We start from the raw sequence: 16242 nt of genomic DNA, 5'->3' as shown, positions 1-16242 counted from the left end.
GGAGAGGAGAGTGACGTGTCACCGTGTGATGCTGCTCCCCTGGGGTTGTCCGTGGGCCCCAGCCCTCGGCCCCAAGAGCTGCGAGCCACATTCCTTCCTTCCTCTTTCAGGACTCGGTAGAAATCAGAGCAGGGGGAGGTGGGGGAGAAACCTGCTTTGGGCACGAGAGCATCCGTCACCCTGACTCTGAGGCAAGGGGAAACAGCCAAGGAATTGGTGAGCCCTGCTTCTGTTTGACCTGCAGTTGTCAAGGTTGGCTTTTATCGTCTGTGTCAAAGGCATGAGAGGTGATCGATTCATGAAACGCAGCGGGCCGGTTAAGGGGAAGCTCCACCCGTGGGGTCCTGTGTTCCCACAAGTGCACTCCAGTCCAGTTCCAAAAACTGGGTCATGACTTGAGGCCTCTTGGGCAGGACGGTCATAGAACAAACAGGCTCAGACCCAGGCTGTCTTCTGGAGCCCGGAGCTTCCCTCCTGAGGTACGGCAGCAAGCGCACCTAAAAACCAAAGCAAGACTCAAAAAGAAGAACCCAGCGTGTAACATGTCACGCCAAAGCATCAAACGGGAATAAGTCAGTGTGATGGGGAAAAATTAGAGAAAACTCCTTAGAGGTGCAGAGAATTGGGTGCCGCGCCCCCCGGCACTGGGCACTGACATCCAGCCTCTGCATTAGTCCTCACACTGACGCCAGGAGGCCGGCACCCTCTCCACATGTGGCTGGTGAGGAAACTGAGGCTCGGTCAGTGTGTGACTCATCTGTTGTCCGAGGCGGCTGGTGGCGGCAGCACCGTTGAGGATGTCAAGTCGGGTCCATCTGACTCCAAGCCTGTGCAGCTGACCCCTCCATCCACTGGACCTGGCAGAAGGTGTTCTCTGAGCAGCTTGGGAGGAGAGAGGGAGAGGGTCACGTGGGCCGAGGACCAAGCCGTGGTTTGAGGATGGTGAGGAACCATTGGAGGGGACGTCTTGTCCAGGACAGAGGAACTAAGATGGCGGAGCAGAAGAGAAGCCAGAGGGCAGTGCCAGGCTTCCTACAGTGGCAGGAGAGGAGGGCTGGGCCTCAGGGTTGGGGAGCAAGTTAGGAGGGTCCTGCAGGCATCAGAGCGGCTGCTGTGCCATGGGGAAGGGGTGCCTTTGAGGGGCAAGGAGAGTCCGCAGGCATGGCGACAGGAGGGAAAATCAAAGATTTGGGCCTGGAGGCTGGTGGATGACAGTCCCTCCCACTGAAATGGGAAAATTCAGGAAAGGGATGCCTAGGCGTGGCGCTCAACTGGTTTGGCTTAGATGTATCAGTACAGAATTTCAGGGAGCAGCTGCTCTCCTGGGTGCCATGTCTCGTGAACAAGTAAAGGCGTCACAGTGGAGTCCAGCACCCAGGCAGCTGGACGCATGGATGCGGGGCCACCCCAGTGAGGGGAGAGGGGAGGGTGAGAATCTAGCAGCCCTCCGAGGAGGCCGGGAGAAAGTGTTTAGATGTCCATGGCCTGTGCTGAGGAAGATGCCACGTCACAGCAGAAACCTCTACCAAATAAAATAGCCACCTTCTAAAAGATTATCTAAAGAACACCAGGTGCAGATTTTTTTTTTTGGCAGGGGGGGGGGTGTTATTTTTTATTTTTTACAGTAGCTCCTTGTTGCTTATCTATTTTAAATATAGCATTGTGGACATGTCCATCCCAAACTCCCAATCAATCCTTCCCCTGCCACCTTTCCCCCGGTAACCGTAAGTTCATTCTCTTAAGTCTGTGAGTCTACTTCTGTTTTGTAAATAAGTTCATTTGTATCATTTTTTTTAAGATTCTGCATATAAGCGATATCATATGATTTTTCTCTTTCTGTGTCTGACTTACTTCACTTAGTATGATAATCTCCAAGTCCATGCATGTTGCTGCAAATGGCATTATTTCATTCTTTTTATGGCTGAGTAATATTCCATTGTGGAAGATGGGCTGGACCCAGGGGATGGCCAGTGGCTTTGAGTTGTTGGACGGGTGGTTGAGCTATGCTGCCCTCAAAGGCAGGAGGTGAGACTGCCCAGCAGACGGCAGTGAAGGGTGACGACAGGTAAAGAGTGAATGCAGGGGCTTCCCTGGTGGCGCAGTGGTTGAGAGTCTGCCTGCCGATGCAGGGGACACAGGTTTGTGCCCCGGTCTGGGAAGATCCCACATGCTGCGGAGCGGCTGGGCCCGTGAGCCATGGCCACTGAGCCTGCGCGTCCAGAGCCTGTGCTCCACAACGGGAGAGGCCACAACAGTGAGAGGCCCGCGTACTGCAAAAAAAAAAAAGAGTGAATGCAACTTTGAGTCTGGAAATAAGAGGCTCATCTACACGGGGTCACTCAGTTAAAGCCTTAATGCCTGTCGAAAGAAGTGGATTTAAATCTGAGGGTGGCAGGGAATCATGGGAGCATTTTCGAGAATGAAACAATACAGTCAAAGCAGCACGCATGGGATGCAGTTGTGGTTTTGTGCTTATTTACACTGAAAAGGGTGCTCACGCGAATGGGCCTTGGGTGAGAGCTGGGCCACCAGCATAGAGAAGGGGAGTGTAATTTGTGGAAATTGTCTCCGTTAATATTACTAGAGCTTTCATGGCCAATTAAAATGGATCATTAATCTTTTTTGCAGACCTTCTTGGTTTCTCTCCACCGTCCTGTTGGAGAAAGATGGTAGGGGAAATGCGACTTGAAATATTTGGGGGACTTGTTGGGTTTGCTTGAGTCGACACTGGGCCCCCGTCATTCATACCCAGAGAAGACTTAACACCATGGGAATCACGAGGGAGACTTGAGAGAGAAAATGTAGCACCGCCAAATTTACAAAGGCAGGCGGAGTCCTCTAGACGGTGGTCACAGGAAATGAACAGGCAGTGTGGTCATGGGGGAGAGGACAGGCTATATGGTGGCTGAACCCAGGACCTCCCAGCGGTGTATTTTTTATTTTTTAAATTTTATTAATTTATGTTTTTATTGGAGTATAGATGATTTACAATGTTGTGCTAGTTTCAGGTGTACAGCAAAGTGAATCAGTTATACATATACATATATCCACTCTTTTTTTAGATTCTCTTCCCATATAGGTCATTACAGAGTACTGAGAAGAGTTCCCTGTGCTCTACCATAGGTCCTTATTAGTTATCTATTTTATATACAGCAGTGTGTATATGTCCATCCCAATCTCCCAATGTATCCCTCCCCCTCCCTCCCCCCCACCCCCGGTAACCATAAATTTGTTTTCTGTAATACATCTGTGACTATATTTCTGTTTCATAAATAAGCTCATTTGTACCATTGTAGGATGGAGCTTTGCTGATGGTCACGGCCGTTTACTCTGATGTAATCATCCCGGCTTGACAAGGGTGAAGTGACTGTGCTGGCCCTGCTCCCACCTCCCCGGGGCGGGCTCTGTCCACCTTGCACCTATCACCAAGGAAAGGACTGTAGCGCGCCACCTCTGTCTGTTATCACCACGATGTCCTCCTCCAAACAGGGTCCAAAGGGTCCAAAGGGATGCCATTCACTTTCTCTTTCTTCCTTTCCAGTTGCTTTAGAGCTGTTCTCCCTTCCCGTGAGGCGCTGTCCTGAAAAGAGGACCAGGCTTTGTTAAAGAAGGTACGTTAGCACACAAAGCGCCGACCGCCTTAAAGGCTCACAGCATGTTTATTGCCCTGAGGAGAGGTTCACTTTTACGAGCAGGAGTAAATTTATCATCCCTGAGTTTTGTGCTCCTTGGGGATAAACTTGTCATCGGTGGGTAGGAGGGTTGCTGGCTAATGAGCACAGCCGCCGTCCTCGGAGTGCAGCAAAGTGACAGGAAAGTGGGTGTCAACCACTAGCGGGGAATCTATTCAATTCTCCAGAGGGCTCAGTTGGTTCTATTTAAGCTTATCTGACAGAGCCTTGATTCTCTGAGCAGATTTATGAGGCTTGGCCAAATTCTATGACTCTCACCATACTTTTTAATTAAGACAAAGGATCCCATACGTTCTGTGTCTGCCACGTCTTTTCGTCACCGTGGGGAAAGCTTCACAAATGAGTCTGTTCATATGAACCACTGGAAGGGGCATCTTATGTCATAGCTTCCTCGCCCTTGAGTGGGAGACAAACTTCTTTTTTTCTTGGTGACCATCGTTTTCTTTCCTTCCAAATGACAAAGGACAAAGGTGCGGTCTAACCCACATTTCAGTTGTACATCTAGGTGAGCCAAAAGTGTGGAAAAGCCTGTCCAGCAGCCTGCCTGCATTTAATTAAAACTTAGTCTTTGAAGGCAGAAAGCAATAGGTACCAGCAGATCATAAAAGTACAGACCCACTTTTCCACCAATGGCTGAGACTCACGTTTTCACCTAGAAACTGTCCTCAGACTGACCTAGAGGCATCTGCATTTCCGTGACGTCATTTCAGTTCTGTGCTGTCAGGAAACCGCGTGTACCAGGAATTGCATTTCTTTACCTAAATACCATACCAGGTGTTCTCTGACTTTAGAAATGGGTGGAAAATATAGGGCGTCACTAGAAGGGATTTTCAACTCATTTGCCTAAGATGTGATATTTTCAGTCTGTCTTTTTTTAAAGCTTTCAGTGATGTTGATTTTATAACACAGAAGTGCTGATACCAAACATTGGGTTTGCCTGGGAAACGTGGTCCACCAGGGTCCCGGCTCTTCCAATACACTGACTTTGAATGGCACCCATTCAGGCATAGAAACTTTGGTCGGTACTTTGAGGCTGTCCACCCTAAGCTCTCAGTTCCCCAGCCTGAGGGCCATTCCCCCAGGACCTTCCCTTCCAGGTACAGGCAGTGGCACTGTGATCTTGGAGTAGCTCTTGGCCCCCAGACACTCACCTCTTTACTCCAGTCGCTAGTCACGGTGACTAGGACACATGTGCCTTTGGCCCTTTCTTCCTATTCTGTCCAGCGTTTTCTCCTGCCGTCTCCTCCTTCTTGCTTCTCTCCTCCTGTTCATCTCTCCACCGTGTTCCCTTCTCCATGCCTCTGTGGGCTGAACCACCTCCTATGTGTTGCTTGGTCCTGCTGGTGAGCCCTGCATGGAGATTACCTGGGCATCTCAGAGGCAGCCTGGGGTAGAGAAGGCAGAGCACAGAGCCTGGAGCCAGGAGAGCAGACCTCCAGGCCCGCTCCTAGCTGTCCCTATGGCCTCCACGACTGCAGATACCACAGCCACTCTCTTCACATCCATAGGGAGAGGGTAGAAAGAGATGCCACCCAAAGCCTCTTCCTTCTCTTACTTTCTCACCCCCCTGCCATGCACACGTTGCCCCAGGCTGGCTTCTTGGGAACATTTGTTAGAAACTAACAATTGAATACTCTGTAATGACCTATATGGGAAAAGAATCTAAAAAAGACTGGATATGTATATAGGTATAACTGATTCACTTTGTTGTACACCTGAAACTAACACAACATTATAATTCAACTATACTCCAATAAATATTAATTTAAAAAAAGAAGAAGCTTCCCTGGTGGCACAGTGGTTAAGAACCTGCCTGCCAATGCAGGGGACATGGGTTTGAGCCCTGGGCCAGGAAGATCCCACATGCTGAGGAGCAACTAAGTCCGTGTGCCACAACTACCGAGCCTGCGCTCTACAGCCCGCGAGCCACAACTACTGAGTCCACGTGCCACAACTACTGAAACCCGCACACCTAGAGCCCATGCTCTGCAACAAGAGAAGCCACTCTAATGAGAAGCCCATGCACTGCAACAAAAAGTAGCCCCTGCTCACCGCAACTAGAGAAAACCCGCGTGCAGCAATGAAGACCCAATGCACCCAAAAATAAATTAAAATAAAGAAGAAGAAGAAGAAACTAACAGTTGGGAGTGGGAGAGGGTTCAGGTAGCCCCAGGTGTCCTGGAATGATGTCCAGTGACATTCAGTATTTTACATCTTCTCTGTTGGTCTCTGCAGACTGTGTGACTATTGCAACCGAAGGTGATGTCTGTGGGTGTTTTCTCAATATCTGCAGATATTTGAACTGGCATCATCAAAGAAGTTTCACTCAACAAAAACGTGTGCTCAGTTCTTATATCCTGAAACTATTTTATGATTTTTTCTCAGGAGATTGAGGTTTTTTAATGTCACATATCAGAGAGCATCCTGTGGGCGTGACAGTGGTATGCAGGATTTTTGTAGCTTGTTCTGTGAGAGAACTTGCTCAGGGTGATAGTAGATCGTTCTGACTACAATCAGCCTGTGGTCAAGTTTATGTTTACTTGAGTGAGCTATTCACTTCCTAGATTCTCTGCAGCCAACTTAAATATTTAACTCCACCTTGTTGAGTGAACAGTTGTTGCAGGCAAAAAAAAAAAAATGCAGATGGGTGTTGAATATGATGTTTTAAAAAACAATATTTTGCATGCATACCATTGCATCCCTATACTGTCCCAGATAATTGAGACTTAAGGACAGATATTTCATGACCTGTGAGGGTGCTCTAGACACAGACTGCAGGGAAGATGCAAAAGATGAACACACAGCAGTCGAGCCAACGTCCGACACCCCTGGAAAAACAAAGCCAGAGTGTGAGGTTTTGGAGATGGCAGAGGCCAGAGCCTTCATGTGACCACCAGGAAGAGTAGGGCAGGGAGGAGATGTGGCCCTCTGCCACGGCACCGCTAGTTGTCGGGCAGTAGAACTGTGGCCACAAAGCCCCTGGACCCTCAGGCTGGGCTTCTTCCTGGACCCCTCCCAGATGATCAGATTCACAGAAAATCCACCACCTTGGCCAGGGCCGCACGGGAGATAAGACTGACGAAGCCTCAGGTGCACTGCTGTGGCTGGCGTGTGGAATCACGCTCGTGGCTTGCTGTGAATCACACCCTATTTGCTGAGACTACCGTAAGGCAGGAGGGAGCTGGCTTCTCTGTGACTCAGTTTCCCCAAATGCCAAGCAGAGGTCAAGGCTGCTGATGACTTAGGATTTTCCCACCACTGTGGCCCTGCTAAGGGGCTGGGAAAAGATGCCAAGAGGTAGGACAGCTGTCATTCGGGTTTGCCTCTCAGGAAGATTTCAGTACGATTTGAACCGCAGAAAAGATTTAGATTCCGTCGATGACTTAGGACCCCATTCACCTTCCATCCCCACACGTACCTATTCCTTCACTCGCTCTTGGTTCTAGTTGCCAATTAATCTCTTCGGTCCTCGCTGTCACTGCCCCGGAGAGCCTGTTTATGCCTCTGCTCTGCCCTCCCCTCCACTGGGGCTCCGGATCTCACCTAAGCTCCAGCTCCACATCCAAGCTCACTCAGCAGGTCTGAACCCCACCTGTCTACGGTCTCTGTCCTCTCTCCACAGCCTCAGAGCCATGGGACAGTCCATGACTGTCCTGGGACTGCCACTCCAGAGCCAGTGCATCTGTTCCCCTGGCAGCATCTTTCAGAGTCACCCCTTTCCTCTGTTCCAGAACAGACCACCTGGGCTTGGTCCACTGGGGGCAAGTCTGATCTCCACTCTGCCAGGATCCAGCGTGTGACCTTGGGCAGGTCACTTTGACCTCTTTTAGCCCAGTGTCCTCTTCTGGCAAAAGAGGAAGAGAATTAGATGACTCCAGAGACCCATCCAGCATCTACACTCTGTGAATCTGTGCCTGGACATTGCCAACAAGCCTGCGATTCTAAACATGCTTGAGAATGAATCCGCCTGGTCTTCCAACTGCTTGTCTCTCTCCTTCGGGATCAGCCAAAGGAACCTTCTCAGAGCCCCATGTCCTACGTGTCCCTCCCTGGATACGTTTCCAGCCCTAAGTCTCTCTATCCTTTGATATAGGGAGATAACAGAAGTCCAGAAAACTGGACTTCTTTTTTCTTTGAGAGTGAAAGGGGGCACCATTAAAAATTAAGATGGGGGCTTCCCTGGTGGCGCAGTGGTTGAGAGTCCGCCTGCCGATGCAGGGGACAGGGGTTCGTGCCCCAGGAGGATCCCACATGCCGCGGAGCAGCTGGGCCCGTGGGCCATGGCTGCTGAGCCTGCGCGTCCGGAGCCTGTGTTCCGCAACGGGAGAGGCCACAACAGTGAGAGGCCCACGTACCACAAAAAAAAAAAAAAAAAAAAAAATTAAGCTTGGATGACAGGCATAAACCATGACTGTCCCAGGCAAACCCAGGCATCTGGTTCGCCTATTTTTGAGTCAAGTCCAAAATCCCTTCCTTAATCAAATGGCTCTACCTTGCCTATCAAGCTTTGCTCTCAGTGTTCGGTCCAGCTGTTCCCTGCCTGCCTCCCAGGATTGTCTCCTCTTAAAAATTGGGCCCTCTTTTCAGTGATGGAAATTAGTCATAAGACAGGCCCCTTGGTGCCAATCTGCATTCGGACCATCGTTTTCTAAATCAAATAGAACGGGAATAAAGACACAGACCTACTTGAGAATGGACTTGAGGATATGGGGAGGGGGAAGGGTAAGCTGTGACAAAGCGAAAGAGAGGCATGGACATATATACACTACCAAACGTAAGGTAGATAGATAGTGGGAAGCAGCCGCAGAGCACAGGGAGATCAGCTCGGTGCTTTGTGACCGCCTGGAGGGGTGGGATGGGGAGGGTGGGAGGGAGGGAGATGCATGAGGGAAGGGATGTGGGAACAGATGTATATGTATGACTGATTCACTTTGTTATAAAGCAGAAACTAATTAAAAAAAAAAAAAAAGAAATGATCTGTTCTCTGCGGAGTTACTTGCATAACTGGCGGCAGTCTTTCCGGTTTGGGTGTGAGACGGCAGCCCAGCAGGGACCCTCACTGGGACAAACACGTCCTGAGGTCGTCACCTGCTGGGTCCCCCTGCCTTCCTTGGAAAAGCAAGTAGGATGTTCTGGGGAAAGTGGCCATTGCTGATCCGTGCTGCTCCCGCCAGGCCAGGGCACAAGAGCTAGTTGAAGGAGCTTCTGCTGACCTGCTATAACTGGAGGGTTGGCTCAGAGCAAGGCTTTTCCACTCCAGGGATGCTGAGCGAGTGCCTGGAATGTTCCCCACACTGCAGCCCCCAGTGCGGTCCTGGCTTGGCCACTCTGCCTAAGTGCTCTGGCTGGAGGCACCATGTAAAGTTCAAGGTCGGCTTTTCTGTAGGTGAGATCCGATATCACACCACGTCGGCTATAGAAAATGGTACCAAGAACCAAGCTGCCTGCTCAAGAAGAAATAGAACCAGTTGAACGTCTCCTCCCCAGATCGCAGACTTCGGCAGGGCGGTCACACCAGCGGCAGCAACGATGCTCTGGCCATTCTCCATTTGATTGGCAGCAGGGCAGACTGTCTGGGGCGAAGCGGATGACACCTTGGTCTGAGGACACAAGCAGAGCAGTTTGAGTACCTGCGGTCTGTCCAGCTGGCACGCGCAGGGGCCCATCGGCGTGGATGGCACAGTTGCAGGGTGCTGGGGCCCAGGTCAAGAAAACCTACAGAGGCGATTCCCCAGGAAGGCTCCACTGACCGGAGGCTGGAGTGCTGCTGGAAGCTTCCTTAGCATTTCTTACCAACCGCCAAGTGTTCACACTGCCCCCAAATGCACAGGGGAGACTGGGCAGATAGGGAGGGAAGGATGCCAAGCCTCCCTCCCACACATTCCCTCACCACTGTGGTCTGGCTAGATGGAGCTTTTTCTCTGTTTAATGATGTTCTAGGAAATCAGACACATGAGTCTTTCCTGAAACTCAAAGTCCCTGAGCGAGTGACATGGCCCAACCCTTCAGTCCCCCAGGTTTACAAAATACAACTTCTTCCCAGAAACGAGCCTTTTCTCCTAGCCTGATGGAATCCTGGTCTGTTAGGAAGGAGGGTTTTCACAAGAAAATGATGACTTTACCTTAACATGGGGCCGGCAGAGCCTTGAGGAGAAAGGGGATTTTCCACATGACCGCTCCAGTGATTCACCTCCCCTCGAAGGTTTAGAAACACCCCAGCAAGCTGCTTATCTGGTGTTCCTTAAGTTGTCATTGTCACAAAGGTTCTTTCCGCTTGGCTTCTCCCCCAGTTTGCCTCACCCGGCTCACTCTCTCCGTGGGACTGGGCCCAGGGAGCAGCATTCCGTTTGGGGACTGGCCCACGCATCCTTGCAGGGCCTTTGTCTGTCTTTGTGCTTTAGAGAAGGCCTCTTCTCCCCCAGCCCCGACGCGGAGCTCACCACGGCAACCCCAGCATAGGGGCAGGGCGTCTGCAGGGGACTGTCCCCACCTCACAAGCGGCTGGCAGAGGCAGTTGGAGCCTGTCAAGTGGGCGAGATGGGGTTTTTCCCTTTTTCCTGCATTCTAACTCTTTCTTCCTTTTCTCAACATGTGTAGGTAGCAGCTGGTTTAAGCATCAAACCCAGCAGCCAAAAGTTAATCGCAAGCACCTCCCACTGAGTGCAGGGAAAACTGTGATGTCCTCCTTTCTGTTGGGGGCCCTTTTCCTACCCGAGGACCCCATCGTGGCCCCTTGCCTTGGAGAGTGTCCTGGGCCCCAGGGCAGGAAGCAGGAGCAAACATCCTGTGTGTGCGCCACGTGTGCCTGCAGCCCCCGCTCAGGCACCTGCAGCCAGTCATGGGCTCAGGCTTCCTACACAGAAGAAAAGGGCTCCTATCTGGGGCTTGACTGCATTTCCAAACCCAGTCCACCATGAATAGTGTCAGTCCCTGCTCCGAATTCCTGGGGCCCAGACCATTAAGGGTAGCGGGGTCTGTGGTGGTGAAACCCCATCCTTTTCGCCTGTTCTTTTCCTACTACCTTCTCTGCTCCTTGAGAGCCAGAGCCACACAGAAAGAAGTGAGCACGTGGCTGATAGTGTTCCAAGGCAGCTGTTCTACAATATTCACTGAGGACCCGTTATGGGCCAGGTGATGTTCTTCTAGTACCTGGTTCGTTTGAAGCATGTATTTTGCTTTATATATATTTATATATATAAAGCATATATATTTGCATTATATATATTTAATAAGGGAAAAGAGCTACAAGTGACAAAGAAATCAAATTTCAGACGTAGTGTTACAGCCATAAGCGGTTTTGCCTCATTCCTGTACCTCTGTGCCATGGAGGCCCTGGAATGCCTGCTTCCCTTAATTCCTGGTTCTCTCCCCACAAGTTCAAGCTTATGCCAAGGCTCTGCGGGGCTCATCTCAAACCACCCCCAGCCCAAATCTCAATGACAGTTATCTCTCTTAATGAAACTTTAATTTTGGAAAGGAGTCTTTGGTGCATAGGAGTAACTTTTTAACTCAAAGAAATAAATATCCAATGGTTGGAATTCCAGGCTCCCTGATAGGTCAACAGAAGGGTTATTTTGTTGACTGTCTTCACATACCTACCACAACCCTTCTTCAGAAACATCTGTGAGTGGCTATTATGTGCCAGGCACTGGAGGTGTTAATATCAATAAGACCCTCACCCTCAGTTCCCTGACTAATAGATGAGACCCCAATAAGCAAGCACGTTGGAGTGGGTTACGTGCTGAGACAGAGGAAATTGGGGTGTTAACAAAGCACTCAGCTGGGGTGCCCGACTCAGCATGGGTTTAGAAAAGACTTGCCAGAGGAGGTGGCATTTGTGCAAAGTTTCTGCAGGAAATTAAATTTAACCAACTGTGTGGGTTCTGCCGTGCTTACTGGTGGGGTCCGTGTGAGAAGTTGTGTTCTGAGTTTTCCAACTATAGAGTGTTTTGGGTGCACCGATGCATGTCTTGCGAGCTGGCTGCCACAGTAGGGGACCTAGACAGCTGCCTCTTCAGGGGAGAGGTCTCCAGAAGCTTCCATTCTTGTTGGCCATGCACGTTTCCCCAGTGTGCTATAGCTATCTTGAAACTCCTGCATTCAGTATTCCTTCCTTTGGCTTGGAAGGCTACCCTAACTTCCAGAGATTAACGTCAGTGTCGGGAATCTCTGAGAGGGAATGCAGCAGAAGCCATCATCAGCTAACAGTTGCCCTAGAATTGTTCTGTGAGCACAGTCTCCAGACCAGGGGCCAGAGATAGAGAGTGAGGCGGGGGGTAGGGGATTAGGAGAAGGGCAGAAGGATTTCCTGTCCTGCAGCAAGAGGCCATGCTTTGCTGTCTGACATTCTGTACTTTGCCCACCTCCTCCACAAAGCTCTCCTCACAGGGGAAATGGACCAATGGCTTTCCAGGCCAAGCGCCATCATGTGCAAACTCTACACGTGCCTGATTACCCAAGAGGAGCATGCACGGACGAATGGAGCAGCATGTGAAACAAGACACCTGCTCTGCCCTTGACACTTCTTTATCAAGCATCTAAATCGACATCTAAGTGGAGAACCAGCTGGAGAGCAGAAATCCCATGTTCAGAACGGCAGCACACTTCCCCAAGTGTGGAGATCATCACCCTCTGAGGATTCTTGGTCCTGCAAGCCTGTCCTGGGACATGTGAAAGCAGTTCTTGCCTGAACACTCTCCCCTCCATGTCTTCTGTGCACAGCTCAAGGGGCAGATTTCATTTCAGGCTGTTCTAGAAGACAGGGCCGAAAGTAAGAGAGGAAACCGCTGGAGACAAATAAAAAAACTGGAAGAATTTGGTGAAAGCCATCTGTAGGAAAATAAGAGCAAAATTTGACCCTAGGGAACTCGAGTTAGTGGGAGGAGAAAACAGGGCCGGGCCCCAAACTTGTCGTTTTGCCATTTAAATAAAGAGGTCAAGATGCTGAAGTGCCCAGGAGAATTCTCTTGAGTGACTTACCCAGAATATGGAGAAATTCCATCAGGGCGCTTCAACGCTATGAGTCTGGGCTACTAGACATTAACAGAATTACCAAGTGGCTTTTCCAGAACACAGTGAAGGGGACATTAGCCCTAAAGTTATATGGGGGCTCATGCTGAATGGGGCTGAGAAAGGAGGCAAAGCTCAGCACTCGCACCCAGGCAGCAGCCCCTGACTGCAACCAAGCACATTTGTGCCCTGATTGAAAACTGGAAATGTTATGAGACTTGATGATTTCTGCTCCCTGGACCTGCCCAACTCTTCCTCTTGCCCTTACTGAATTTTAGCTGATCTCTTTTGGGTTAATTTTATATTCAAAACTCTACTGAAACACACACACACACACACACACACACACGTGCGCACACACCATGGTTATCAACTTTGAGAGAGGAAAAAAGAAAAAAAATTAGTTAGCTCTACCCCCTTCCTCTCCTAGGACCCAGCAAGACGCCTGGCACACAGTCAGCTCTCAAGAGGTAAGGAGGGGGAGGAGAAAGGGAGGAAGGAGGGAGAAACTTAATTTCGGAATAAATGTCAGGAAAACGGCCAGCATGAAGTTACCAGTCAGTTGATTGCTGCCTCTTCTCCTGATGGAATGTTTTTGCCTTGGGAAAATCCTTCCATGTCTATCTCTTCTAGGACTGAGAAAAGGACAGAATGGGGATGAGACAACTTGATGTGTTCTTGAAACAGACATCACAAAAATGTTTCCATGAGTGACTACACATGTGCTTGAAACAAAAGAATAGGAAGGCTCATCAAATAAATAGTCTCAGCAAAGAAATAGTAAATGCAAGCAACCAGATAGAAATATTAGAACTGAAAAATACAATAACTGAAATAAAAATCTCAGTAGATGGAGTCAACAGCAGGATTGAACTGGATGAAAGTGAAAATATAATCAAATTTGTGGAACACAGCTAAAATAGTGCTGAGAGGGGACCTTATAGCTTACATGAAATAGAAGAAAAGTCTCAAATCAATAACCTAAGCTACCACCTCAAGAACCCAAAAAATTGAGAGCAAAATAAACCCAAAGACAGCAGAAGGAAAGAAATAATAAAGATAAGAGCAGGAATCAATGAAATTGAAAACAGGAAAAAAATAGAGAAAAATAATGAGGCAAAGAGTTGGATCTTTGAAAAAAATCCACAAAGTTGATAACCCTTTAAAAGCCTAACAAAGAAAAGACACAAATCACTAACATCAGGAATTAAATAGATGATATCGGTAAACACCCTGCAGACATCAAAATGATAATAAAGGATTACTGAGAAAATTCTACACACATGAATTGGACAACTTAGATGAAATGGACCAATTCCTCAAAAACACAAATCACCATACTCAATATGAAATCGACAATTTGAATAGCCCTATAACTGTTATGGAAATTGAATTTATATTTAAAATTCTAGAAAAAGAAAACACCAGTCTCCAGAATTCACTGGAGAGTTCTACTAAACATTTAAATAAGAATTAATAATTCTACAGAATCTCTTCCAGATAGTGCAAGAGGAGGAAATACATTCATTTTATGAAGCTAGTGTTGACCTAATATCACACCAGACAAAAACAGAACAAAAAAGGGAAAGTATGGACCCATATCCCTTATGAATATAGACACAAAAGTTTCTAACCAAATATTAGGAACTAGAATTCAGCAATATATTAAAAAATTATATACCATGACCAAGTGTGGTTTGCTCCAAGGATGCAAGACTGGTTCAGTTTCCTAAAATCATTCAATTTAGTTATCCATATTAATAGGCAAAAGCCAAAAAAACCTCACATGATCATATCAATTGGTACCAGAAAAAGCATTTGACAAAATGCAACACCCATTTGTGATAACCCTCAGACAAACAGGAAGAGAGTGAAACCTCCTCAACTTGGTAAAGAGCATCTACAAAAATCCTATAGCTCAGTGGTCCCCAAACTTTTTGACACCAGGGACCGGTTTTGTGGAAGACAGTTTTTCCAGAGACCAGGGCCAGTGGGGGGAGGGATGGTTTAAGAATGATTCAAGCACATTACATTTATTGTGCACTTTATTTCTATTATTATTACATTGTAATATATAATAAAATAATTATACAACTCACCATAATGTAGAATCAGTGGGAGCCCTGAGCTTGTTTTCCTGCAACTAGATGGTCCCATCTGGGGGTGATGGGAGACAGTGACACCCAAAGTGTGTTGCTTATGTCCCATCTACTCTGTAAGATGCAGCTTAATTGTTACTTGCCACTCACTGATAGGGTTTCTTTTTAATATAAATTTATTTATTTATTTTATTTATTTTTGGCTGCATGGGGTCTTCACTGCTGCTCATGGGCTTTCTCTAGTTGTGGCGAGCGGGGACTACTCTTTGTGGCAGTGCATGGGCTTCTCATTGCGGTGGCTTCTTTTGTTGTGGAGCATGGGCTCTAGGCAAGAGGGGCTTCAATAGCTGCAGCACGTGGACTCCAGAGCGCAGGCTCAGTAGTTGTGGTGCATGGGCTTAGTTGCTCCATTGCTTGTAGGATCTTCCTGGACCAGGGCTTGAACCCGTGTCCCCTGCATTGGCAGGCGGATTCTTAACCACTGCACCACCAGGGAAGTCCCACTGATAGGGTTTTGATATGAGTCTGCAAGCAATTGATTTATTATGGTCTCTGCGCAGTCAAACCTCTCTGCTAATGATCATCTGTATCTGCAGCCGCTCCCCAGCGCTAGCACCACCGCCTCAGCTCCACCTCAGATCACCAGGCATTAGATTCTCATAAGGAGCGCGCAACCTAGATCCCTCACATGTGCAGTTCACAGTAGGGTTCATGCTCCTATGAGAATATAAAGCCGTCACTGATCTGACAGGAGGCGGAGCTCAGGCAGTAATGCACGCGATGGGGAGCCGCTGAAAATACAGATGAAGCTTCAATTTTTCGCCCACTGCTCACTTCCTACTGCACAGCCTGGTTCCTAACAGGCCATGGACCGGTACAGGGGGTTGGGGGCCCCTACTATAGCTAACAACATACATATCGGTGAAACAAGGAATGCTTTCCCCCTAACATCAGGAATAAAGCAATGATGTTTGGTCTCACCATTCTTATTCAATATATTATTAAAAGTTCGAACTAGTGAAATAAGGCAAGAAATGGAAATAAAAAGCATATTCTTTCATATCAGAAAGGAAGAAATAAAACAGTTCCTATTTATATATGACATCATTGTCTATTTAGAAAATCCCAAGAAATCTACAAAACAAACAAACATCCTAGAACTAAGAAATGAGTTTAGCAAGGTCACAGGATATAAGATCAACATGCAAAAATTCATTGAATTTCTATATATTAGCAATGAACACTTGGACAGGAAAAATTTTTTAAACTCAATATCATGTACAATTTCTCAGAAAAATAAGTACTTGGGTATACATCTAACAATAGATAGGATTTGTATGCTTAAAACTACAAAATGCTGATCCTCAACAGAATACTAGAGGCTGAGAGGAGCAGCATATTAAAAGGATTATACACTATGGCCAAGTAGGATTTATTCCTGG

General features: G+C 48.0%; 1 protein-coding gene across 1 annotated transcript in view; it reads left to right on the top strand.

Annotated features, from left to right (window-relative positions):
• The window catches only part of ACOXL (acyl-CoA oxidase like), a gene marked incomplete at its 3' end in the record, with an annotated part of 356274 nt that overhangs the window by 299516 nt on the left and 40516 nt on the right, over positions 1-16242 (top strand). The window contains 2 exon segments of the mRNA XM_082643007.1: positions 3542-3580; positions 3583-3611. Coding sequence (XP_082499133.1) covers positions 3542-3580; positions 3583-3611 — 68 coding nt within the window.

Source organism: Mesoplodon mirus (assembly GCF_964341445.2).
Source record: "Mesoplodon mirus genome assembly, chromosome: 14".
Classification (NCBI taxonomy): domain Eukaryota; kingdom Metazoa; phylum Chordata; class Mammalia; order Artiodactyla; family Ziphiidae; genus Mesoplodon; species Mesoplodon mirus.
This window is presented reverse-complemented; position numbering and strand designations above follow the sequence as displayed.